The sequence below is a fragment of the Ascaphus truei genome, chromosome 4 (genome assembly GCF_040206685.1).
Source record: "Ascaphus truei isolate aAscTru1 chromosome 4, aAscTru1.hap1, whole genome shotgun sequence".
NCBI lineage: Eukaryota > Metazoa > Chordata > Amphibia > Anura > Ascaphidae > Ascaphus > Ascaphus truei.
The window spans coordinates 76,651,156-76,679,022 of NC_134486.1; the positions used below are offsets into that span (position 1 = coordinate 76,651,156).

At 43.8% G+C, this 27,867-nt stretch overlaps 1 protein-coding gene across 2 annotated transcripts in view; it reads left to right on the forward strand.

The window, feature by feature from the left end:
- Window positions 1–27,867, forward strand: part of MACROD2 (mono-ADP ribosylhydrolase 2) — a 1,806,074-nt gene that overhangs the window by 1,083,044 nt on the left and 695,163 nt on the right. For both annotated transcript variants that reach the window (XM_075596064.1, XM_075596063.1), the window contains exon 6: window positions 9,907–10,028. In XM_075596064.1, coding sequence (XP_075452179.1) covers window positions 9,907–10,028 — 122 coding nt within the window. The remainder of the gene's footprint in view (window positions 1–9,906; window positions 10,029–27,867) is intronic.

Genomic DNA, 27,867 nt, shown 5'->3' on the forward strand with positions numbered 1-27,867 from the left:
GTGATTAGTTTGTATGCTAAACAAATCCTGCTGTTTGCAACTAATAAAAAGACACAGCATGAGTTTTCTAGGCTTATATTAATTAGTACTGCTCAGTTTAAGGTTAGATTTTTTTAATGTAATTTGCGTGATGACAATACATTTAATCTTTTTTGTTCATTTGTTGCCAAGAGCTGCAGCTTCTACAGCAAACAATTTCTGCATCAAAAACCATATCACATGTATGGTATGTGTCTATTAGCTTTGCGTCAGACAACGTTTGAGCTCGTTCACAAACAAATATATTTTATGGAGCTTGATCACTGAATTGGAAATGTGCTTTGCTATTCACAAAATCTATGTATGAAGTGGTATTAAACGAAAACAAAGACGTTTTAAAACTTGTGAATCCTCTGTCATGTTGCATGGGTCTTTTGTCCCAGATTAAGGCAGGAATTGGGGTTTGTTGAACAGGGTTTTAATGACTCCACAATAATAACTAAGTGATAGGCACACCGTCCCTTTAAGGCAAAACAAAACATAAAATAAACACCTACTACAATTTAGGGGTCTGACTAAATAACTCCAGCCCTTTCTAACTGGGTGGCTAGCTAAGCTGGTTACGACTCCACAACATGTACTGCAAATACTAAAGTCCAATAAGAAAATATAACAGTCCTTATCTGTTTTGGTGCTGTAGGGGAATCCCTCCCATGAGAGTCCAGGAAATCCCTCTTCATCCAATTTCCTGGACAGGACAGCCCTGCTTCTACAACAGACATGTCCTTGCTTACTCTTAGCTGGGGAGGAGTCGCTCTCTCCCCCCCTTCTCCGAGGGAAAGCAGTCTCTCAGAGTGGCAGCTCTGTCTGCCTTATAAACTCCTGTTCCTTCAGGAGTTCTTTGCTACAGTACCGACACACTTTATTCGAGTGTGGTCGGTACCGCAAGCCGGGAAATCTCCCGGCTTGCTAGTGGCCGCCCCTCGGCGTGGATGACGCGCGGTCACGCGTCTTCGGGAGCGTGCGCCCCCTGCACGCGCGTCCAGGGGCTCCCCGAGGGAGCCCTGGTGTCCCGCAATCGCGGGACAGCGGCAGGGGGTTCCGGGGGACCCGGCGGACCCGGCAGCGGTAGGGAGAGCGCCCCGATCGGAGGGCGCTCTTCCGCTGCTTCGGCGCGTGCCCGTCACTCTCGGGCGCGCGCCAGGCTACTGCTGCGGCAGAGAACGGGCAAATGCTCGAATAAACTCTGCCGCAGCAGTAAGTAGCTACACCTGTAGCTAGCCTCCCCTGGAGGAATGTTACTGTTTGTGTGCTGGAAACTACACTTGCTGCACTACTCCAGCAGAGAGAGTCACTGTCTCTGTCATGAACTCTACAACCAACTAGACAGCCAAAAGTTATGTACAAATTGACTTTGCTTTGGACTTTCCAGTAGACTCCACATTATTCATTGTGAAATCCTCCACGAGTTTTTATCTCTGGAGAAATGCTGAAATAAAACGATTTTTACTGGTATACCAATGTATACACATACTTTTGAATGTAATAAGGCATGAAGCTCTCTTTGGAAATGGGATAGGGGAGAGGTATTGTAGGAAATGTGAGCAGAGGAGAAAACACCAGAGATGTTTTTAGGAGAAATAAACGTAGGCTTTATTAGCCAGCAGCTTTAAACAGAAAACAGCTTAATATCAGCAAACAAAGTTAGAGCAGAAAATAACAACCAGGCCTAACCTCATGTAAGGGACCCACTAACATTTCAGCGATCCGTATCTGAGGACTGGAAGGGTAGGCCTCTTACCAACCTTTGACTCCAGTCCAAAGTGAGGTACCTGTAGGCAGGGTGCTCTCCACATCAGTCCGGGGTCTGTGAGTTGATTCATCTGGTGGGTTCCAGGGACTGATGCTGCACAGACTATCTGTTCTAGAGAGGCCCGGCTGTCTGTGCAGCAGGCTTTTAAGCATGCTTGATGAGCCAGGTGTAGATGGGACAATTAACTCCTGCTGAAATTAACCAGCTCCCTGCTGGACTCATAAAAAAAAGGCTTTATTTTTTAAGCCTTTTTAAACAGGGGAAAGCCACTGTCACAGGTATATTAACACCTTCACTATGAAGGCTCTTCTGGTAGCAAAAGGGTTAAACTACAGACCAAGACAATCAAGCATGAAGTTTGATATGAATTCAGGTAAGGAGTTTAAATCTATTTTTAAAGAGCAAAAAAATAGGAAGCTCAAGAAAGCTGCAATCGGCAGTACTGTAGATCGGAAAGTAGCAAAGTTTACAAAAACATAAATCCTTTCAAAGTGTTGGGGACTGGTGGGTTTTAATCTGGTACTTTTTCTGCCCAATTGTATAGTGTGGTTAAAAGATCCCTTTGTTTTTGTTCCTCTCTTGCCTTTCTCTTCCTTTGCAGGCTTAACTAGGTCCGCTTACTAGATGGTTTTGTAGGAAGCGAGCAGGCTATTTCCACATTTGTTTAAACATGTGGTATCCGGCCCTGCAGAATGAAAGATGTGTCATAGGTTGTGATACCTTTTAATAGACCAAGATGAAAAGGATCTTTACACAAAGTCATAGTACATGTATAGAGACCTTTCCAAACCTTACAAATCTCTTTGTTCAAGTGTCTTGTTCATGTCACCCTACACATAAAGAAGAAATGCATAAGGTTGGAAAAGCTCTTTTTAGATGTAAGAATTCAAAATAACCTACAATAAAACAATATATTTTTTATGGGAAATGCAATATACAGCACAGTACTTTGGTGAGGCTGAAATGGAGACATTAAAGTCCACATGGGTATTTAGAGAAATAAAATGTAGCTAGCACTCCTGCTTTAGTGGATGTGAAATGACCTTAGCTGGATAAGAGCAATAGCAAACTGTGATTTCATTCCTACAATAATTGGAGTAATACATTAGTTCCTATCATTCCTATACATATCAAATCAAGAGCACATTGTGATTTGAAATTATTCTTCAGTATTTAATATTATAATGGACTTTCAGTCATAAATATGGAGTCCTGAGCACAAATAGGCTTAAATTATCATAATATCTGGTAATTCGTTTTCTGTCACTTGACCTCCAACAACCAAGATAGAGTTTTTTTTTGTGTAAATCAACCCATACAAATTAACTTTTGAGTGCTTTCTGCTATCCTGTCTTATTCTTTTCTAATTCAATTCACTATAGTCACACGACTCTGTCTTTAACATTCATTCTTTCAGAATTATGAGTGACATCAAAGAGAATTATTATGTTGTCTTCTAAAAGAATAGATTGTGGCAATGAATGCATGGATTGAGGGAATGAAGGCAACTTGTAAACAAATTTATATTTGTACGGCTTATCTTATTAGCACTTTCAAGGTGATGTTATTGTAAACTATAAACCATTTTTATTTGCTCATTCATATTTTTGGTATCCTACATGTTTTCATGTACACTGCAAGAGATATTTAGTAAACGTAGGTTAGGTCAGTGTTCCCTTCTTTCCAGCCTTTATTATAGCTACTGTATATAATTCACTACTGTAATTTTTTTTTAAATGAAAGTACTTTTTCTTAAGTATATAAAATCGTCAAAATTGTGTTTAAAATAAAGTAAAAATGATTGGATGGCTTTTCTAATTCAACAAAGGGAAGAGCATTTCAGGCACTGTGCCTTTCTGCTTCTATAGTATGCTTGAGGTATACATTGTCTATGCTGTCATTTTTTTTATTAGGCTTTCACAATTTAAAAATCATTATCTATTAATGGTAATTAATATTAATTAACAATCTATTAATGTTAATAATTATCTAGTAATGGCACATCAGTATTGTAGAATAATGACACATAAGAGAATATTTTTATGCACAAGGAGTTATTCCAACTGAATACAAAAAATAAATGCTCAACAGTGAGGACATTGTCAATTTCTTATATTATTTATGACACTGGAAGTATACATTACTTCTGGGTTCTGCTTTCTTAGGAACTCAAATGTGTTCTGATATTCACTTTTCAGAGGGAATCACAATACACTACAGACACATACTTCAATTGTCATACTTTGGCCAGGCACCCCTCCTATTCCCAGGGTGATAGGAAGGATAAGCATATTTGAGAATTGTGTACAGTTTCTTAAACTGATACAGTACATTATTTTTCATTTACATTTTGAGACTATTTTTTTAAAAATACTGTAGCTTGACTGTATGGGAACTGCACCACCTAGTTGATCTCTCTTATATAAGAATCTATAGCTTGGGTGACCATATTTGTCCCGGCAAAAACCAGGACAAATGTCGTGAATGCACAGTCGCGAGCACCATCTGCACATGCGCGCTTTTGACTGCGTATCCACGAATGGCGAGTGCCGAATGTTCATATGCAAAGGGCGAGCACAGACTGCGCATGCACGATGAACGCTTGTCGGTCGCTTATGCGGATGCGCGATTGGAGTTTGCTGGTTGCGCATGCGCTGCTGGCAAGCGCCCATCACGCATGTGCACGAGGGGCTGGCTAGTGCTGATCGCACATGCGAACTTGGCAAGTGACGATCGCGCATGCGCGGCCAGCGCCGATAGAGAACCGGGACACTGGCTCACAAAATTGGAACAGAGGCCTAAAAACTGGGACTCTCCCAGCTAAACCGGGACATCTGGTCACCCTAGCTTTAGCTGTAGTAGACATATTAGTATCAGTGGGGAACTGCAATTTTTGTGTACTTTGTAATACTTTTATCTAGCAATATAACAATTGTACCTCATAGTGAGTCAATTTCTCTAATAAAGAACTTGACTAAACTAGAAGCTGAGGTAAATGGCAGTGAAGGTTTTTTATGCACATAAATGTAAGGCTATACATTTGGGACGCAATGCACATACTAGCTACAATAGGACAAGATTAGGGTAATCCCTGAAGGGCGCACGCCAGTAGGTGCATTAACACGTTGGCTTCCCCCTTATTCTGCATGTGGTGAATTAGACACAAAACAACAGAGGTATCCGGACACAGCACAGACACACCGAGTGGACAAGGTCCCTGGGCATACACTCAATGCTTGTGCAGGAAGAGAAATACCCTAGGTATAACTGTCACACTTGAGAAAGTTGGTGATATGAAAAGAGTTTCAAAATAGTAACATGAATATGATAATATGAAAATCAAATTTAATGGATATCCACTAAAAGATGAGGACCCTACAATGATAAAAATAAGAATGTCTAAAAATATATTAAGAATCCAATGTTGTAGTGCAGCAACCAGAACATAGGCAGTGACTTAAGAGCTTGAGAAAAATAACCCCAGGCAGACTCCAACATAAACAGAGCAGCTATTTATTGCAGACTTCTCCAAAGCAGGAACTAAATGAATGCACCACCTATGTGTTTCATGCCGAAGCACTTTGTCAAGTTAGTTCCCTTAGTTCCCTCCTCCACTCAGCGAGTGCCTATACAGAGTGACATCCAGGAGGATCTCCCCCTCTCTGGAAGAAGCCTAAACGAAACGTGCGTTGGAAGGCAGCGCCATTATGTCACGCATCACGCGACCACAAGCAGCCTAGCCATACCGACGGAAACACTACCGGATAGCTGGGAGAGCTGGGAGCTGTGGCGCAGCATACCTATGGAAAGCTGCACTCAGGTTCTTTTTCACTCCCGCAGGGACAACACATTCTAGTCTACAGGGACCTCTACCAACTTCTGTTCCCCATCCTCTCCCTCCCCCTGTGTGTAGGGGTACTGACATTGTTTGCTGCTTTTTGGTTCAGCTGGGCTAGCGCGACTGCCCTATATATAGGCACATTGGTGGTGCCTGCTATAGGTATACAGCATTACAGTGCTGCATACATTTGTTTAATATATGTATATGTTTAGACATTTTCATTTTTCTCATTGTATGGTCCTCATCTTTTAGTGTATGTCCATTAAATTTGATTTTAATATCATATGCATGCTACTATTTTGGACCTCTTTTCATATCACCAATTTTCTCAAGTGCCACACTTATACATAGGGTATTTCTCTTCCCCAACAAGCAAGTGGTCCTTGTCCACTCAGAGTATCTGTGCTCCGTCTGGATACCTCTGTTGTTTTGTGTCTAATTAGCTTCTCTAGTGCACCTGTTTGTTCAATGACCTCAGGTCATCATAGGTAGAGCGGGTGTCTTCTCTTGTGTATCTCATGTGGCAAATTAGTTTTTAATGGTGTCCACTCCTGTGCGTTTCTGTTGTGCTACAATGTACCAGCAGGAGCAATAATGGCTGCTATTGTTATTCTTAATATTGTCATCATTTATTTGTAAAGCGCCAACATATTCTGCAGTGCGGTACAAGGGGGTACAAAGATTTGATAATTACATAAACAGTTGCAAACAAATAAAGACAAGCATACACAAACAGATGCAAAGAAGTCATGAGGGCCCTGATCGTGAGAGCTTACAATCTAGAGGGACAATGTTGAAACAAAAGGTAAAGTGGCTGCTCAATGTGGGATGGAGTATGCCTCAGGCTGGAGTATGGTCAAACCGCACAGCTGGTCCCATTAATGTTTGGGGGTGTGGATGTTGGGAGGTTTTAGGGTGGAGTTTGGTCTAGCCGCATAGCTGGTACCAATAGTGTTGGAGGGGTGGAGTGGATGCTAGGGAAGCTAGATAGGCTTCCTTGAAAGGTGAGTTTTATATGTCTGAAAGCTGGGGAAGAGTCTGATGGTACATGGTAGGAAATTCCAGAGACGGGTAGCATGGAGAAGTCTTTTAGGTGGGAGTGAGATGAGGTGATAAGGCAGGAGGAAAGGCGAATGTCGTGGACAGAGCGTTGGGGGCATTTTGTTATATATTTAAAAATGAGATGTAAGGGAGGGCAGCGTCATTGAGAGCTTTATAAATCGGAGCTAGGGTTTTCAATTTGAATCTGGAGATTTAGGAAACCAGTGTAAGGATTTGCACAGTGGAGTCTGGCAGGAACATTTTGGTTGGTTTGGAGTTTGAATAGGTGGACAAGAGGAATGTCAACCAAGAGAAAGTTGCAGTAGTCAAGGCAGGACTGGATGAGTGAGTGAATTAGGATTGTAGTTGCATCATGAGTTAGAAAGGGCATATCCTGGCAATAGTTTGGTGGTGTAGACAGAACGACTTCCTGAGCGGCTGAATGCGAGGAATGAAGGAAATATCAGAGTCAAAGATGACTCCTAGACAGCAGGCTTGAGGTGTTGATGAGTTTATGGTATTATTGACCATGAAGGAGACTTTGGATTTAGGGGTGGCAATGGAAGGGGGAACGAGTATTAGTTCTGTTTTGGTTAAGTTATACTTCAGGTAATGGTGAGACATCCAGGAGGAGATTGCAAAGAGACATAGGAAAGGAGAGAGGGGGAAAGGTCAGGGGAGGAAAGGTACATTTGGGTGTCATTGACATAGATATGATACCAACAGCCAAAAGGTTGTATTAGTTCACCAAGAGAAGATATGTGAGTGAGAATAGCAGAGGGCCTAGGACAGAGCCTTGTAGGACCCCAACAGAAAGAGGGAGTGAAGAGGAGACACCAGAGGAGGCAACACTGAAGGAGCAGTTGGATAGGTACTGTAAGATGTGAACCACGATAAGGCTGTGTCATAGAGGCCAATGGACAGGAGGGTGTTCAGGAGAAGGGGGTGAACAACAGTGTCGAAGGTAGGAGAAAGATCCAGGAGAATTAGTAAGAAGTGACCCTTAGACCTAACTGAGAGTAGGCCATTGCTCACTTTTCTTAGTGCTGTCTCAGTGGAGTGTAGAGGGTGGAAACTAAATTGCAAATGGGCAAACAGGGAATTGGAAGAGAGAAAGTGAATTAAGCGCTTGTACACAAATCGCTTGGAGGCAAAGGGGAGAATTGAGATACGGCAATCTGGGCCACCAACAGAAATCGTGGGGCCCAGGACAAACATTTTAAGCAGTGCCCCCTCAGTGTCGGCGATATTGCTAGCTGTCCCCCTATTTCACACCTCACGAGTCCCCTCTCTTTCCCCCCTCTTCCTATGTATTTCTCTCCCTTCCGTCTCACCCCCTCTCACTCTCCCGCCGTGCATGTATTTCTCGCCCCTGCGTCTCACTCTTACTCCCTCTTTTCTTCACTCACCCCCTCTCTCCTCTCCCTCCGTCAATTACCCCACGCTCACTCATTCCCTCCCCTCTCACACAATTCTCCCCCCCAAATATATACCAAAACACTTCCCACCCCCAATGCGAAAATCTTCCCACCCCCAAATACATACGAAAAAATCCCCACCCCCAAATGCATACAAAACAAACACCTACACTGGCGACACGTTTAATTCTTACTTGGCTAGTTCCACAAGCCGGGAGATTTCCCGGCTTGCTAGCCAAATCCCCTCGGCGTGCCGCGTGTCACCGATGCGCGGTCACGCTTCATCGGGTGCCTGCGCCCCATGCGCGCATGCCCAGGGCTCCCCGAAGGAGCCCTGGTGTCCCGCGATGTGGGGGACGGCGGTGGAGGGTTCCGGGGGACCCGGCGGACCCGGAGAGGGGAGGTAGAAGCCCCGATCGAAGGACCGCTCCTCCGAGGCTTCGGCGCGCGCACGGGACACCCCGGCGCGCGCCCGGTTACTGTCGCGGCCGAGACCGGGTAAATGTAAGAATAAATTCGGCCGCGACAGTACCCAATACACATAAAAAACAATATATATAACACACACACACACACACACACACACACACACACACACACACACACACACACACACACACACACACACACACACACACACACACACACACACACACCATATAAAAAAACAACCCTCCCCAATACATATAAAAAATACCCCCAAGCCCCCAATAAATATAAAAATTCCCCCAAGCCCCCAATACATATAAAAAATACCCCAACCTATGTAAAAATACTCCTAAGCCCCTAAAACATATACAAATTCCCCCAAGCCCCCAATACATATAAAAATCCCCCCAAGCCCCCCAATACATATGAATATTTCCCCAAGCCCCAATATATATAAAAGACCCCCACTCCCCCATACATATAAAAAGACCCCCACTCCCCCATACATATAAAAAGACCCCCACTCCCCCATACATATCAAAAGACCCCCACTCCCCTCAATATATATAACAGACCCCCACACATATGAATATTCCCCCAAGTCCCCAATACTGTACATATAAAAGACCCCCACTCCCACAATACATATAAAAAGACCCCCACTCCCCAGAAACATATAAAATGACCCCCACTCCCCCGAAACATATAAAAAGACCCCCACTCCCCCCAATACATATTTAAAAAGTAGACATACCTTGGGGATGGTCAAGACCGGTGGCTGCGGGCGGCCAGTGGGGGGTCTGAGGAGCCGCCTGGCTGGGGGAGGGGGGTGCTGGGGGGAAGGATCCTAGTAGGGCCTGGGACTGAGGGGTGGGCAAGGATGCTAGGTGGTAGGGTATGGATGGGGGAGCCGAGGGGATGCCGGTAGGGGCCTGGCGACGGTGGGGAAAGGCCTGGGGACGGTGTGGTGGGGGGCTGAGAAGCATGGCTGGGGAGAGTGCGGGTTAGGGCCCGGTTGTCCGGTCCGGGCCCCTACTGCAGGAGGAGCCAAGGGGATGCAGATAGGGGCCTGGGGACGGTGGGGTGAGCGAGCTGGGGAGGGCGCGAGTGACATAGAGTTGAAAAAAGTGGTCAGATAGCCAGACTGCTACAGTAAAACCTTGTAACATTGGGAAACTCATATTCCCTATGTTAGAGAAAACATCATTTAGATACTACATTTTTTGAGACCAGGACTGAAAATTAAAATGTTAGGTTCAAAACTTGTTTTTTTGTTTGTTTGTTTTTCTAATTTACAGCTTTCCAATGTATAAACAATCTACTTTTTGACTAATTGATTTTGATTCTCAGATCTACATTAAACTCTTGATTTTTTTTTGTTGCAGATGTTATACACACTGTGGGGCCTATAGCAAGAGGCCATTTAAGTGACAGTCATAAAGATGATCTAGCAAGCTGCTATAAATCTTCACTCAAACTGGCAAAAGAGAATAACATAAGATCAATAGTAAGTGTATATATTTATATTTCTGATTGCATTTTACTGATTTGAGAGCATGAGAATATTGGTTGGTACAAGCTATGATGATTTCCATAACCTGTTTATATTCTGAATAATATATATATCTATATATATAGATATATACATACACACACTAGCTTTTGTACCCGGGGACTGTAATATTGATTGAATACATTGTCAAAAAAAAAACCCCATTGTAATGGGGGGGGGGGGGGGGGTCCGGACGTCTCTCTGGGGCCGGGGGTGTCCGGGGTTCTCTCTGGGGTGGGGGGGGGGGTGTCTGGGGGTGTCCCTGGGGGGATGTCTGGTGGTCTCTCTGGGGCGGGGGGTGTCTGGGGGTCTCTCTGGGACGGGGGGGGTGTCTGGGGGTCTCTCTGGGATGGGGGCGGGTGTCCGGGGGTCTCTCTGTTTTGTCCTGGGGTCTATCTGGGGCCGGGGGGGGAGGTGTCCGGGGGTCTCTATGAGGAGTGTGTCAGGGGGTCATTGTGGGGTGGGGGTTGTCCGGGGGTCTCTCTTTGGGGTGGGGGGGGGTAGCCGGTGGTCTCTGGGGGGTATCCGGGGGTCTCTCGGGGGGGGGGGGGTATCTGGGGGTCTCTCTGGGGCTGACGGTGACAGCCGGCGTTACTTTGCACGGACTTGGCATCAGTTACTCTGCCCGCAGTGAAATTTACCCCGCTTCAGCTCACAACTCGCGCAGTTCTGAGTTCTAAGCAATCATCTAAGCCCCGCCCCTACCGCAGGCGTTTATACTTAAGACGTGCCCCCTTTATATGGAATAAGTAACAGGTACTGGCAGCTTTCGCTGACGTATGGGATTGCTGAAGCACAGCCGGCCATCTTTGTATTGGGTAGGCTGCTTGAAAGGTGCCCTCCCCCCGCTGGCACAAACACGCCCCCTCCCTTAGTAGCCACGCCCCCCGCTCCTGCTCTAACATTTTTGCTGTACAGCCGAGTGAAACTTAGAATGTCCATAATTTGGGAGGTGAGTGACATTGGAAGCTCAAAATAGCTGCGTTGACCTACAAATATGCAGCAGAATGTCCAGAGATAGTTTCGTTGTGCTACGTGGTGCCGTTTCTGAGATTTTGATGCTTCTGACATACAAACAAACAGACGGAATCCAATTTAGGATTATAGTATATATATATATATATATATATATATAATAGTTTAATCTTGTCGGGTAATTAAAAATGCTAATGTATGTATTGTTGAAGATATATGCTTGCCTTTTAGCAATATTCAATCAATTGCCAATCTGAATGCCGATACATCCAGTCCACTAGGGGTTTAGAAGAAGGAGTGAGTCCAATGTAATGTGATTAAAAGCTTGATGATAAAAAAATCCAACTAGTTTCTTTCTCAGTTTATGACTTTATTTCTATACTACCACAAGTGCAGAGATAACAGCAGGATGCAAAAACTGGTACAAACAAATGTATGAAAACAAACATATTCAGTACTGTGTGATTCATATCATATTAGTCATTCATGTCAGCACAATCAATATTAAGATGTTCAGTAGTTTATTAGAGTTCATTCTCTCAAAGATTTTTTTCCCTTTTCCGAAATAATTGCTCTGTTATGGTATGCTCCTGTCACCTCCTCTATCGGGCCCAACCAAAATATATTATCCATCCTGATCTTGAGTGACTAGCCTATATTTAAATTAAAGATAGTGTCAGCGCTTTTGCAAGTAGAAATAACTAATCACGAACTACAGTATCACTACCATAATAAAGACAACTATATAGATATATATAGATCAAATGTGGTATGCGCTTATTTACTTCTCCTACCCACAAGTATTAACCAATTGACTTCCTTACATGTATTCCTCTAAATCTAGATTACAAGTACATTATTTGTGGTACAGTATAAAGGTATATAACTGTGTTATTATGTTAACTAGAGTTAAAATACTCCTACAAAAATACTACTGATTTGGCTATTTGAATGACCTTTTAAAATCCTAAATTGGTACTAAATATGACACTCATATCCACTTCCACGCTGATTTTCTTGTATGCAAACTACTATAATTTTCAACAAAGTGGCAATTTTAATACTCAAAAGAATTATAGGTATGCTTATCTGAAGGGTTGTTGTCGGACGTTTTACTCTGCAACTATCTACAAGTTGTGTCCTAGAGTATATTTAAAATTGCTTAAATTAAATTGAGCATTGTTAGCTGTTCGGAATAGACTTTAATGTCAAATCGATTGCCTGTATTTCTACATGACTATCTACAGTATGAAGAAGAAAATGACCAGGTTCTTATGTATAATATTTTTTTGAATGTATTCGTAAACGAGTTCGGTAAGTTATTATAAAGCACAAAAGTGTGTACGGGCAATGTTTTTTTTGAAGGAACATATGTTGTCCAAAAAATAGATTCCTCCCCAACCTCCTAAGTAGGAAGCAAGGGGTCTCTAGAGCTGAACCGTGTTGATTTCAGCTCCGGGAACCCCCTGCTCTCCGAGATACACACCTCTGTAGGGAGTGCCGGTAGCAGCTCTGCAGGCTTGATTGTCACGGTCTCGCGGGCCAATAGGAAGCCACAAGGGGTGACATCACAGCTTCCTACTGGCCTACGTGTCCCGGGACATTTAAAACGCAATTATGATAGCCCCAATTAGCCCAGCTGGAGCTGCTACTGACACCCCCTACAGAGGTATGTTGGGAAGCAGGGGGACCCCGAAGCTGAAATTAACACAGTTCAGCCCCAGAGACCACCTACTTCAATCCTATATAAAATAAAAATACACACAAAAAAATAAAATAAAACCAGTAGTGCTTAATGCAGGTGGTGCGCACACTTCCTGCGCTGCGTCCCCCCCCTCCTGCCGGCTCTCCCCCTGTGTCGCACCCCACCCGTACCTCTAATGTCATTTGATGCAGCGTTGCCATGGAGACACGTGGACTGAAGCCGGGTAAGTGAGTTACAGAGGCCTCGCGCTCTCAGCGTGGGGTCTCTGTAACCACCGCCCCCCAAAAAGAGTCTCCCATGGGGCATACCCCCCAGTTTGCACACCCCTGGCTTAATGTGTGCCTCGGATTAGGTAGTCACTTAAGAGTTAAGGAACACAATACAGGGATCTGAGGTCTAAAACATAACTATTTTATTTCCAACTCTTATGTTTCACCATGTCTGTGGATCATAATGTGGGTGTTCCCTGAGAAATAGTAAAGTGATTATTCTTTTATCACAAATGTTCACTGCTCAGTGTTGCCATAGTAATGATTCCCAACCTGAAATTCTTAAATGCTGCTTTCCTTTAGTGGCTTGGTTCTGCAGTTCACAACAATCAAGGATCTGTTTAAAAAGAAACCTTTCTACAAGTCCTCACCGCAAATGACTCAATATTTCATTCATTGCAAGAAGAAAAGGAACACAAATACCCTGTTTATTTTGATACGTATTCTCAAATGTGATATTAATAGCACTGTACAGTATGCACAATAGCACCTCTAGCAAATTACAAATGGTAAGCATTTTCTTAGTTAAAGGTGTGGTTCCACCGAGGGGTGTTTTTTTTGTATTAAATTGCAAGCAAGTGGTCTCCGGAGCTTAACCGTGTTCATTTCAACTCCGGGGACCCCCTGCTTCCTGAGATACTTACCTCCGAAAGCGCCCCGCTACTGTGCCCTTCAGGGTGAACAATATGGTGCTTTGTAAGTAACTCATCACGCGGACCAATAAGAAGCGGAAATGTCATCCATCGTGGCTTCCTATTGGCCCACATGATGCTGGGCCTTCAAGCCTGCATGAAAAACTGGGGTACCAAGGTATGTATGGAACCGCATTCATTTCATTTCCAAGGACCCCCTGCTTGAGATTTGTATTTTTCCATGAAATGCTACTTCAGAAAAGAAACATCATAGGGGAAAAATAATAGAGGATACTGATTAATATATTAAACATTTGATGTGGCTTCTGTTATAATGGTATGTTACCACACATTAGACAAAGATTACACACTCATATTACATAGTTACATATGTGTAGCCCTTGTTCCCCTGTACCAGGGAAGGAACTACCAATGCTGCTATTACATTTTGGCAACCAGGAGCCTCCGCCACTGGGAGCCTGGGGTGATACTGGTTCGTCTCGGTGCAGCGCCTCCACCTGCAAGGGATCCCAACGTGCTGGGATAGCCCCTTACAGGAACAATACCAATAATACCACACTCAGGTATATATATATATATAATGACAACCTTTACTGAACACACTATAACAGTACCCTGTACCACACAGTATAATAGGCCCAGCCTCGTACCACCAATGAGTGTCCCCAATGTACATAGGGTGCTTCGCACCATATACTGATGTTCTTATCCCCCAATGTTAGGACCCAGCCAAAATAGTAGGAGATAGCGCTATCCAGAGAAGTGTTGGTGCACTTAGTTGGGTATCTGCCGAGGGCTCCAGCACCCGGGTAATACAGATTAACAAGGGGATTCGCCTGATCCAATGTTGTCGTCATCCGCAATGGCGTCCGCCTCCACGTGGGGTTAATTCCGTTGTGGATAATATCACCATACAGAGTCTCTTACAACAGAGGTGGTCTGGTCCCAGACCACAGGCCGCAATCACATGCGGCATCCTCACTGTCGCTGACACTAGACAGTACAATGGGGAAGCGTCCCTATCTAAGGAGCCTTCCCTGCAGCAATGTCACACTTGCCTCTGATCCGCGCAGAGACCGACTCAGGGAAGCACCACGGGGCAGAGTCATGCACCCACGCACTGCCAGGGCAGTGCAGGCGCAGCAGCGTGATGGCGGAGCTCTGCGAGACGCAGCGCGCACGCGCACGGGTTGCTCGGCAACCAGGAAGCAGGAGAACGTGAGGGAGCTGCTGGAGCCTCCCACAGGCGGAGACTTGCTGAGTGAACCGCATGACGTCATCACGTCGCGACGCGCATCGCGCACGCGTGCGGGTTGCCCGGCAACCAGACCTAGCATCAGGAAAGCCTAATTGCAAGCTGTTTTTGATCAGTGTCTCTCTGACACCATTGGTGGACCAGTACACACCCCTGCAAGGTAATTGGACCCTTCCCACATATATACCTGCTTCTGCCTGTCCTTCATTGCTGAGCATAAACTCCTGTTTATGCATTGTGCTCACCGCTGCTGTTTAGTTTTGTCTTGAACCTGTCTGACCTGTTTGACCCTGCCTGTTACTAGGATTTCTACACTCTCCAGCACTTTGACCCCGGCTTCGTTACTCGACTACTCTACCTTCTATTACCCAGGACCTTGGCTACGAAACTCTACCTACCCGGACTCTCCAACCCTGGAACACGGCAAGTACCCTGACTACCCTGACCTCTCCAACCCTACGACGCGGTACGACTAGGACTACGCATTCCGGACAGGACTGCGTGGTTGTGGGTCGGTGCCTATACATACCCCACCTCAGCCCCGCGGTCTTCCGTCCTGTTTGTGGTGAGCGCAGCGTGACAAGCAACTACAAGCTACTGTAAGTCGGGGCCTAGCTTGGGCCTAAGGGGGGATATACTAGGCCTAGTCTCAGAGCCAATGGCTCTGAGACACTAACTGCTTGATCCAGCTCCCTCTTCCGACTGACGTGGCTCTCCTAGTGCACCAAATGTAACTATATTGCTGCAGGGCATCCTCACAGCCCAATTGGATTTTGCTCGCCATGTGGTCTTCGCCCCAGGGGCTGCTGGGGCTTATAGTTCCTCTTGCGGAGCTTTAGGTATAATGGCCGACGCACTTGATGCGCCTACTGCGCATGCGCGATTGCTTCTGCGCATGCGTGGCATAAAACAAGATGGCGGTGCCCTGTCCGAGGTCCCGCCGAGGAGCTCTGGCGACCCTGTCGCCCCTGCAATAGTCTTTCATTCCACCCGCAACGGAGGTAGGGTAAGGTGACCTGGCACATCTGATTCACTAGTGAGCCTAAAAGGTTTCTGCTAACTCTTGCAATATTTGGTTGGGAAAGGTTGTGAGAAATTACGATCCACAATGCAGAGATAGAAGCATCTAATTAAATTATGTGGCCACTAACTCCTCACTAACTATAGTTCACCTGCTGACTTTTTTGGGTGAATTGTAATCTCTAAATAAGATATTGTGGTGGGGTTCAATCAACCTTATTCTCTAAAGTATGCAATTTTGAAAATAATTTGGGGATATTTGGCCAGTGTTTCCTCTAGAACAGGATTACGCTGTAAAATGTTCCAATGTTTTTAAGGGCATTGGTTATTTGTCTTGCTCTTTAAGGAGAACATAAGCAGATATGGGTATATATTTAAGTGCAAGAGTTCAGATTATTTTGTTGTACCAGCCACTGCACACACTGCACACACAGCACACACTGCTCACACTGCACACTGCACACACTCTCACTGCTCACACTGCTCACACTGCTCACACTGCACACTGCACACTGCACACACTCTCACTGCTCACACTGCACACAGCACACACTCTCACTGCACACACTGCACACTGCACACAACACACACTCTCACTGCACACACTGCACACTGCACACACTCTCACTGCACACACTGCTCACACTGCACACAGCACACACTCTCACTGCACACACTGCACACTGCACACACTGCACACTGCACACTGCACACACTCACTGCACACACTGCTCACACTGCACACTGCACACAGCACACACTGTCACTGCACACACTCTCACTGCACACACTGCACACTGCACACACTCACTGCACACTGCTCACACTGCACACTGCACACACTCTCACTGCACACACTGCACACTGCACACACTCTTACTGCACACACTCTCACTGCACACACGCTCACTGCACACTGCACACAGCACACACTCTCACTGCACACACTGCACACTGCACACACTCTCACTACACACAGCTCACAGCACACAGCTCTCACAGGACTCAGATGTCAGCAGCCCACCCCCCCCTCACATGTCAGCAGCCCACCCCCCCCTTACATGTCAGCAGCCCCCCCTCACATGTCAGCAGCCCACCCCCCCTCACATGTCAGCAGCCCTCCCCCTCTCCATGGGAAGGCAGCATGAATATAATATGATTATCTCACTTGTCATGTACAGCCCTGCCTGAGGCATCCCTTTAAACCTTTCTCCTGCCCAAGGGTGCCTGCAGCTTACTGCCTGGCCTATTGCTGGTTAACCCTTTCATTGCTGGATTTAACATCTTTTGTCCTTCAGCCTCCATTTTAACACCACACACACACACACACACACACACACACACACACACACACACACACACACACACACACACACACACACACACACACACACACGCTCACACATTTATTTACCCCCCTCTCTCTCACACACACACTTTTACCCCTCTCTCACCTTTGCCCTCTCACTCGTACTTCTTGTCTCGCCAGTGTGTCCCTGTTCACCGTTCACATCTGTCCCCCGGAAACAAGCTCCTGTCCCGGACTTTCCGGCCGCAGGAGGAGAGGCAGCATTGTGTTTCACATAGACACAAAAACACGCAGCAGGGGCAGCATTTTGTGTCACACACAAACAGGTGAAGGGGCAGCTCAGCACATCCTCTCTCCCCGGTACTAAGCCCCGCCCCCTGCATGCTCTAACCCCTCCGGCAGCCTGCTACCGTGCACCGCAAAACCTGGGGGCTGTGAGGGAGAGGAAGGGGGCTGGGAGGGAGAGGGAGCGGGCTGGGAAGGGGAGGGAGGGGGCTGGTAGGGGGCTGGGAGGGAGGAGGGATGAATCGCCGCCATTTTTTAAAACTTTTTTTAAAATTTATTTATTTAATTAACTGGCGCCCGGCCAGAGTCATCGCGGGCCGCACAGAGAGGCCAGACCGGCCGCATGCGGCCCGCATGTTGTGCAGACCTCTTCCTTCCCTCCTCACTCCCTCCCTCCCGATCAGGCGCGAGGCGGCCATTTTTTTTTTAAATTAGCGCGACCCCGTTACTAATGCGGTGGTCTCGGGGTGGACCCCGAGGACCGCGCTATAACGGGGTTTACCTGTATTAACAGATAGTTACTTAACAGTATTAACAAACTATATAACTAGTTACAGGCATACCTCGGTTTAAGGACACTCACTTTAAGTACACTCGCGAGTAAGTAAATATCGCTTATTATGAAAACTGCAGCTCACGCATGCACCTGTCAGCACGTTCTGAACAGCAATACTGGCTCCCTCCCTGTACCAAAGCTGTGCGCAAGCGGGGACACTATAGAGCCTGTTACAAATGCGTTATTTACATCAGTTATGCACGTATATGACGATTGCAGTGCAGTACGAGCATCAATAAGTGGAAAAAAGGTAGTGCTTCACTTTAAGTACATTTTCGCTTTACATACATGCTCCGGTCCCATTGCGTACATTAATGTGGGGTATGCCTGTACTAGTAAACTGTGGTATATACACAAAATAAAAATGTCCCCCTATCTCAGTCTCTATCTATATATCTTTGTAAAAAATGTATCTATCTGTATTTCCCTGTGTGGTTCCTCTCCACCATGACAGTGATGGACATGAGAGCAGCCAATAATAACGGCTGTGGAAGAGGAGGGACTATGTGAGAGGAGCCTTAAAGAAAAGCAACAGCATCTATGTTAGATTAGATCTGCCCGGACCAGAGCACAGCAGGTTTGTTCAAGGTGTTCATGTGTGCACATGGTGACAGGAGCTGAGAGCTACAGTTCCAGAGTGGACAAGAGATCACGTGCTGGTGGTGGGGACCATCATCTGCTATAGAAACACAGTGTTACCGAAGCACCTTTTTGAAGAATGGGCCTGCAACAGGTTCAGTATGGCATGAGTATAGCATGAGCTCCCACAGTGTGCTGGCACCATCATAAGCCAATATACAGTGTATCGGGGATATGAATCCAAAAGTCGATGCTGACAAGATCCACAGCATCCACAATAAAGCATATAATTGCATTTTAAAGTTCATCAAATGAATTGTATGTTACCTCTTTCTGTGTGGCTACCCTTGAAGCATATAGTCATTGATATTAATGAGTCCCATTGGGTGACTGGGATGAAAACATATTGTGCGTTGCCTATGTGTATGGCAGGCCCTGGTGAGAATGTGAACAGGACTGCACAAACCACTGGAATACGGAGCCTTTAGAATCCGGTCTGACAAACGCCCGCAGCCGCCCATGTACACACCACTGCAGCAACCCGAGCACTCGATTTCACATATCAGTTGATTGAAGAGGAGAAACATAGAACTCACTAATTAGGTAGCCTTTGGAGGTAAATGTAGGTGTGCTACCTGCCGCGATGTGCTGAAGAACCGAAGAACGAAGAAGGCTAGTACTTGCAAAAGATATAGCAAATTGCTCAATGAATGATAATCAGTAACAGAGTTTTGCAGGCAAATTAATACTCCTACTGAACTGATAAAGTATATCAATAAATCATTAGCAATAACAAAGACTAGAACAAATGTTAATATAGATTATACTGCTGCTAAGCTAATAAAGTATGTAAAAAATATATAAAATATATAATAAAAAAAAGGAACATATAAAGTCCAAAAAACGTAGAAATAGTCCGGTAGCACTGTGACCACAATGGGTTAATTTTAGTAAATCTTTAGTATACTGGCAGCCTTCTTCATAAGTATAACCACCTCCCTTCACGAGACCTGAATAGAAAAAAGAGAGAAGAAAAAGCGCCCGATCCTAGTGTAATACCTGTGAGTAAAATGTAATGGTCTTGAACAATTACAATTTAAAACTCGCAAACATCCGAGATTTTAAAGCGTTGTATGAGATAATTCATGCCCCAACATGTGATCCAAGACACTGCTCTGCTCGATCCGTCGTGGGATAGCCTCCTTGAGAATCCTCTCAGTGGGTGTTACTCTTTAGGGAGTTCTCCGGCAACCAGCAGTTGATCAACAGCGTTCCAAGTGGAAAAGTTCCTGATACTCTAGGGCACAGTATAACCTACTTCTCAAATCATTCAATTTAGGAACAAGGAAAGGACTGAGAGGAGGACAGGCGGATTCTCCTTCCCCCCCACCCTTCTTTTTTGTTTCTTGATTTGTACTTTGCTCAATGCAAGTGTAATGAGTTATCATTGTTACCTCTGTGGAAGACACTTACACACTTTACTGTATGATGGTAAAAATCAATACAAATTTGAGTTAAAAAAATAAAAAAAATCTTTACACACCGCTTCTTTTAAATCTATACTGTCCTCTACTTCCTCCGTCATATTACTCTCTACAGACTCTACAAATTATTGTCTAATAACAAGTCTCTCTTCACTAGTCTTCATAATTTTGTTAGTTACTAATGTAACCTTTAAAAACTAACTTCTTTAGGCTTGAGAAGTTGGCTAAGGAGGAAATGAAGCACTGGTGGGATCTCCTATCATTGGATCTCCTATCATTGCAAAAATCAAACTGGAACAATACACTAGAAACATGTTCCTTTTCATTGATGCGGTTATTAATTACATACAGGGAGGAAAGGTTAAAGTCAATTGAGAAGGATATTGAGAAAATACAAAGATTATTAACCCCTTTTGTAGAAAGTGATGAATTTCTGGAGTTAGATGATCTAGTCAATAGAAGGGTAATGAGTTTTGAAAAAGAGATAATTGAACGGAAAAATAAAACATTCTCCAGAGATACCAATGATTATGCCAGAGATAAGGTGAGAGATTGGAGGAGAAGAGATGGAGGGGATAGGTCCAATCACTATACCCCATATCCAATAAATACAGGGAAAACAGTAGGGATACATATCAATCGAAGATACCAAAATCAAATGATAAACCTCATTTTTCTAAAGAAGATAAACAGCAGAAAACCAAATGTCCTACTGAAAATAGATTTGAGGTATTATAGGGACAATATATTGAATTAAATTGTAAAACAAGTAAAGAACAAAAGGAGAAGGGACATGGTAGTGGGGCAATACCAAAAACACAAAATAAGGATCAAACAAAACATTTCACATGCTGCTGTGCGAAGTGGTGTGTAAAGATTTTTAATCACAACATCAGAGAAGCAGGTTATACTCTGCCATAGAGTATCAAGAACTTTTCCACTTGGAACGCTGTTGAACAACTGCTGGTTGCCGGAGGACTCCCTAAAGAGTAACACCCACTGAGAGGATTCTCAAGGAGGCTATCCCACGACAGATCGAGCAGAGCAGTGTCTTGGATCACATGTTGGGGCATGAATTATCTCATACAATGCTTTAAAATCTCGGATGTTTGTGAGTTTTAAATTGTTATTGTTCAAGACCATTACATTTTACTCACTGGTATTACACTAGGATCAGGTGTTTTTTCTTCTCTTTATATATATAACCCGGTCCTCGGGGTCCACCCGATACGACCGTGTTATAAATGAGATCGCAATTTTAAAAAAAATGGCTGCTGCGATCAGGGATTCCGCGTCCGCCAGAGTGGGAGAGCTGTGATAACTCTCCCAGCTCTCCCTGAAGCCGGCGTTGCAGCAGCACCCCCACGCAGCACTTACCTGGCATCTGCAGCAGCAGCTGCTCTGTTTCCTGTGCAGAGAAGCTGTGAGTCTGTGGCCAGGGGGGGAGGGGGCAGGAGCGGGTGGAGGATCTCATGGAGTCTGGGCTGGGATGTTAGCTGTCTGTGTGTGTGTCCTGGCCAGGAATCCGCTGCCTTCTCTCCTCTCCTCCCCCCCCCACCCCCTGGCAGAGGTACAGGGAGAGAGGGGGAAAGGTATGTGTATGGGGGGATGGGATGTGCAGGAGGGGTGATGTGCAGGAAGGGGGGATGTGATGGTTAGAGGGATGGGATGGGATGTGCAGGGGGGGTGATGTGCAGGCAGGGGATGTGATGGGCAGGCAGGGGGATGTTATGTGCAGGAAGGGGGGATGTGATGGGCAGGGGGGATGGGATGTGATGTGCAGGGGGGGTATGTGCAGTCAGAGGGATGTGATATGCAGGAAGGGGGGATGTGATGTGCAGGGGGTGATGTGCAGGCTGGGGGGTGACTCACTATATGTAGAATGTGAGATACGAAAGAGAGAACAATAGAAAAAAATCTCTGTACGCAAGGAGAAAAGTATAGCTCATTGACGTGGACATTCTGAAATCTACATCTATTTGCAGGAAAAAAGCACAACGTTGCGGGGAAACAATTCCCTGCATTAGACAGGAGATTGTTTCCCTGAAACTTGTTATTTCCCCTGCAAGTAAATATATATTTCAGAATGTCTACGTCATTGAGTTATACTTTTCTCCTTGCATGCAGAGATATTTTTTCTGTGGTTCTGGATACATGTTATGGGTTTTAGTGCATAAGGGTGAGAACATTATGCTTCGTTATTAATGAGGCATATTAAAAAGGATATCTACATGACAAAACATGAATTCTTGCTGTGACCTTTTATTCCCAATGTAAGCTTTTAAAAAAAAATAAAGAAAAGAGACCACCTCGCTTCCAAATGCAAAATCCTTTTGATTTGTAATAATTGTCACCACTGGAAAGGATTTAATGACACAACTGCTTTTTTTTTTTTTTTTTTTAAATGTACACTAATGACTGGCATATGTAGTATTCCTTGGTCAAAGTACAATATAAGAACACAGAAATGTAAATGAGTGCAGCATTATTTGACTTTATTATAATCTGTTATCCTATATCTATGTATAAACTATCTAAGGAATGAACAAGGCATGGGCTACCCAGATCATATACCTCTCCTGTCTAATTGGTATATTTTTAGTCCTCCACCTGTGGGATACTGCAGGGGTTATTTATCTGTCTGCCCGCTGCAAAACTGTTTGCAAAAAGATTGCACCAGATTTATTTATGCAAAAAAATGTATTTATTTAAAGTGAATTATTTCCTTTAGAAATCAGGTCAATAAATCATATTTTTTTGTTAAATCAAATAAACATTTTTTTTTATTTCACCAAAACAATGCACATATTTTTAACAAAATGTTCACACCGTCTATTTGCATACCATTATTGAAAAATGTATCATGAGAAAACACCAGATTCTTTATTCCACCCTCCCCCCCCAAAAATAATTGAAACAATAAACAGTAGGAAATATTTGATCAATTATATCAATTTTGAATTTGTATGTACTGTAATTATAAATGAGTACTTCAGTATTAGGTGATAACTTTTTTATTTGGACTAACAATTTATGTCATAGGAAAAGCTTTCGAGAGTTCTCCTCTCTTCCTCAGGTCAGCAAAACTGGTTTAAAAAGCAATCTATGGCTAAAACAGGTGTTTGGAAAACAGAAAAAAACAGAGATTTAGATAAGGAGGGGTGACAAAGGGATGTTTAAAGAAATTGGAAGTGTAATAAAATGGTGACCTGTAACAGCATGGAGGGGGAAGGGGATGCTGTGGGGGAGGTGGGGGGGGGATGTTGTGGATAAGAACATTGGCAGAGAGGCAGGCAGGATGATTACAAACAATTGTGATAGTGTGTGTGAAACCACATATCCACATTAAGTCCTCTTGTTTTAGTGTCAACGGGTCTTATCATTTTGATTTCAAATGTTTTCTGTTCTTGGGTGCGTTTAAACATTCCATTGAGGATTAAGATTTTTAAATAATTTATGGAATGATCTAGTTGTGAAAGATGATGTCCCACTGGTGAGCAGTATCTACCCTTCTTCATGGTGGAGTATAGAGTGTCTGTGCATATTCATTCTGCATTGAAGTTTTTGTCCGGTTTCCCCACTGTAGCATCCTTGGTCACATTTGTTGCATTGAATCATACAAACCACATTCCTGGATGTGCAGCAGTATGATCCTTTAACATTGAGTGTTCCATGGTTGTGAATGGCTGTGGGATCTTGGCATATATGTTTGCAGAGTTTGCAACGTGTGTTGTTGCATGGTTTTGTGACATTATCAGTGTCTTTAAGTTCGTTATGAAGTTCTCTGTTGACTAATTTCTGTTTGAGGCTTGGTGGTTGCCGGAACACCAGAATGGGAGGTTTGGGAAAGATTTATTTTAATGCCACATCCTCTGCCAGCATGGGTTGCAGATCTTTGATTATTTTACGTATTCCCTCTAGGGAGGGTTGTATGTGGCCACTAGTGGTATGCGTGTGGTTGGTTCTTTCTGTCTGTATTGTAGCAGAAGTTCTCATGGGGCTTTTAGTGCAGATGTAATAGTTTTTGGCTTGTATTCCTTCTATCTTAACGATTCAGTCAGGGTTGTGAGATGTCTGTTTCTGTCTTCAGTGTCAGAGCATATGCCGGGGTATCTTATAGCCTGGCTGTGTATGATACCTTGTTTTGTATGAGTGGGATGGAAGCTGGAGTTGTGGAGGTAACTGCATCTGTCTGTTAGTTTCTTGTATACAGATGTGTGTTGTGTGCCATTTTTCAGTGTTACTGTTATATCTAGAAAGTTTATTAGGTTTGCTGAATAATCCATTTTGAGTTTAATTGATTGGTGGAATGAGTTCAGGGACTCGTAGAATTGTTTTAGGTTTCCTTCACCCTCTGTCCATATTATAAGCAGGTCATCAATGTATCTGTAGTATTTGTAGGGTTTGTGGGGGCATCTGGTTAGGAATCTTTGTTCAAGATTTGCCATGAAAAGATTGGCATATTGTGGTGCCATCTTGGTACCCATTGCAGCCCCCATTAGTTCTAGGTACATTTCCTTGTTGAAGCTGAAGTAGTTATGTGTGAGGATGTATTCTATCAGTTTGGTAATTACATCAGTGCTGTATTTCTGATCCAGGGGAGATGTTGTAAGGAATTGCAAGCATGCCTCAATACCATTCTTATATGGGATGTTGCTGTAAAGGGATTCTGTATTCATTGTAACTAGCACTGTGTTGGATGGTACTGTAGTTGGTTGATGTTGTTAAGGTTATTCAGAAAATCTGTGGTATCTGGTATGAAGCTGTTGGTGCTTGTGACTAAAGGTTGGAGGATATTCTCCACTAAGCCTGATATTTGTTCAGTGAGTGTATCCATACCTGTTATAATAGGTCAGCCGGGGTTTTCTGGTTTGTGGATTTTGGGAAGCATGTAGAAAATAAGGCAGTCACGGGAGACCAGGCAATTTACACCTTTTTACCAGGATCATTCATTGACCAAAACAAGGTAATGAAATAAATTGAAGTTTAATCGCACAAATTCGCTTACACGCAAGGGAACACAAAATACAGACAAAAAGACACACTTACTGGGGGTCTGGGGTCGAAAACTAGACTTTTCTAGGTGCAGGGAACGCTAAATAAGAGTTTTACCCTAGCCGGGACTTAGCCCGGAATTCCCTCGAACTCAAATCAGCATGAAGTTCCACACACCACCGCTCCCTTCTCTTCTGAGAACTTGGACTTTACTTGGACTATGTAATTATATATAGTTAAAATGTCTAACACTAATATCTGAGAGAATATGAATTTAAGACAAGATACAGTAGTACAAATTAGCTACTGTAGTTTTAATATAAATATATATCATTGTTTTTTTTTTTCTGAAAACAGTGTTAAAGGGAATAATTTAAGATTGTTGTAGTTTGGAGTTGAGAAGAAATTTGGAGATGTGAAAAAGAAATGATATGCACGAACAAGTCCGTGTCAAATCGCAGTCTGTGTTTGGCAGTTTACATTTAAATATTTTTTTTCCGGAATAGATAAAAAAAAAACTGTGTTAAATTAGCACAGTAAGTGACCAAATATATCGGAAGTTAACTCCGGCAAATGTAGTCTATGTTTGAACTGCATAAATAATATGTATCTATATAAAATGTTTGCTCAGTACATTAGATATTGAATAGGAAAAAGTAGCTCAGTCAGTAAAGACATGGACTTTGAAGCAGAGGATTCAGGTTTAAATCACAGAGACATGCTTAAAGATAACTACCCCCCCTAACAAATGTTGAAGGCCTCAATAACGGTTGTACCCAAAGAAGGTGAAGACCCTGTACTTTACTCACGTTATAGAACAACATCGTTAATAAATAATGATGTTAAAATATTTGCAAAAATATTGGCCACTAGGTAAAATGTGATGTTAGGTTCCCCCATATACCTTGACCAGGTTGGCTTTGTTCCAGAGGGACAAGCTGCGGACAATATCCGGAGAATAACAAACATTATTCATAGCAGTAACAAGAGCCAGATTCCCACCATAGTTTTAAGACTAGAGCGCTTTATTCATTACCAACAGCTACAGTAAAAGCCTCAGGTGCATGTTAAAGTTGTTCCTGATTAAAGTACTCATCACGGATGAACTATGTCACCACTGCTATTTGCCCTAGTGATAGAAGCGTTAGCATCATCAATCAGACTACCAAGAATATCACTGGTGCTACAATAGAAAAAAAGGACTACAAAGTCTCTCTATTCGCAGAAGATGTCCTACTATCCCTTACAAGTCCAGAAACGTCTCTACCAGAACTTTTTAAAGAAATAAGTACAGGTGCATATTTGGCAAAAGAAACTCTTCTCTAACTTCTTGAAACGTCTTAATTCTATCCTTTTTTAGAATATATCTAAGTTTTCCTAAACCTTTTTCTCTCCAACCTTATACATTTTTGATTGGAGGGCTTGTGTGAACTCGGGGTTAGCCGTGAGTGGTGTCAGGGTTGAGGGGATTGACGCGATAGACTTGACTCTGCAGACCTTGTCTCATATTTTTAAAGGATGTGAAATTTCTGGTTGGATCTTGGATAGGTTGGGCCTGAGCTCTTTTTTTAATCACAGTAATGTTGCTATATCTGGCATCTTGGTCTCAGCCCTATCTATAGCCACCCATGGCTTTATACCTTCTTCTAGCAATCAATATATTAGCGGACTTAATCTGGCAGCTTCATAGTATTTGATCAAGAAGGAGGGGAGGGACAGGGACTTGGAGCACAGCAAAAAAAACAACAGGCTGGCGGCAGTGGCAGCGTGCAAAAACTTTATTACGGCAACATTGCCATCATAAAAACAGGACAGGTTCTCTGACGCGTTTCGTCTAAGATACTTTTTCAAAGAGTGCTATACTGCAGCCAGGGATGTTCCCTAAATACCCACAAACACCCACGTGATCAATTAGAAATCCCCGCCCCTGGCCGGTAGAATACAGGCCACTAGATAATTATGTAAATTTGGAGGGAGCTGCCCATCAAATCTAATGGAGGGGAATTTTAACCATATAGTTCCTGGATACATAATAGGAAACTAATACTACATGGGTAGCAGGTCTATCCTCAAGACAGAACATTTAATCTTACATAAAATATACATATTATATGTATATTTTATGTAAGATTAAATGTTCTGTCTTGTTATGTTCTCCACATATCAGTTTGCTTTGGCAGCCAGAGGATAGACCTGCTACCCATGTAGTATTAGTTTCCTATTATGTATCCAGGAACTATATGGTTAAAATTCCCCTCCATTAGATTTGATGGGCAGCTCCCTCCAAATTTACATAATTATCTAGTGGCCTGTATTCTACCGGCCAGGGGCGGGGATTTCTAATTGATCACGTGGGTGTTTGTGGGTATTTAGGGAACATCCCTGGCTGCAGTATAGCACTCTTTGAAAAAGTCTCTTAGACGAAACGCGTCAGAGAACCTGTCCTGTTTTTATGATGGCAATGTTGCCGTAATAAAGTTTTTGCACGCTGCCACTGCCGCCAGCCTGTTGTTTTTTTTTTTTTTTTTTTTTGCTGTGCTCCAAGTCCCTGTCCCTCCCCTCCTTCTTACTTACCTGTTCTGGGACGGATGCACGCCTCAAGGAGAGCAGCGGTGAGGTCCCCTTCTCTGGAACGGACAGCCAGCAGGCACCAACGAGCCAGCTATACGAGTCTCTGTACTCCCTGCTCGAGGACCCGCCGGGAACACG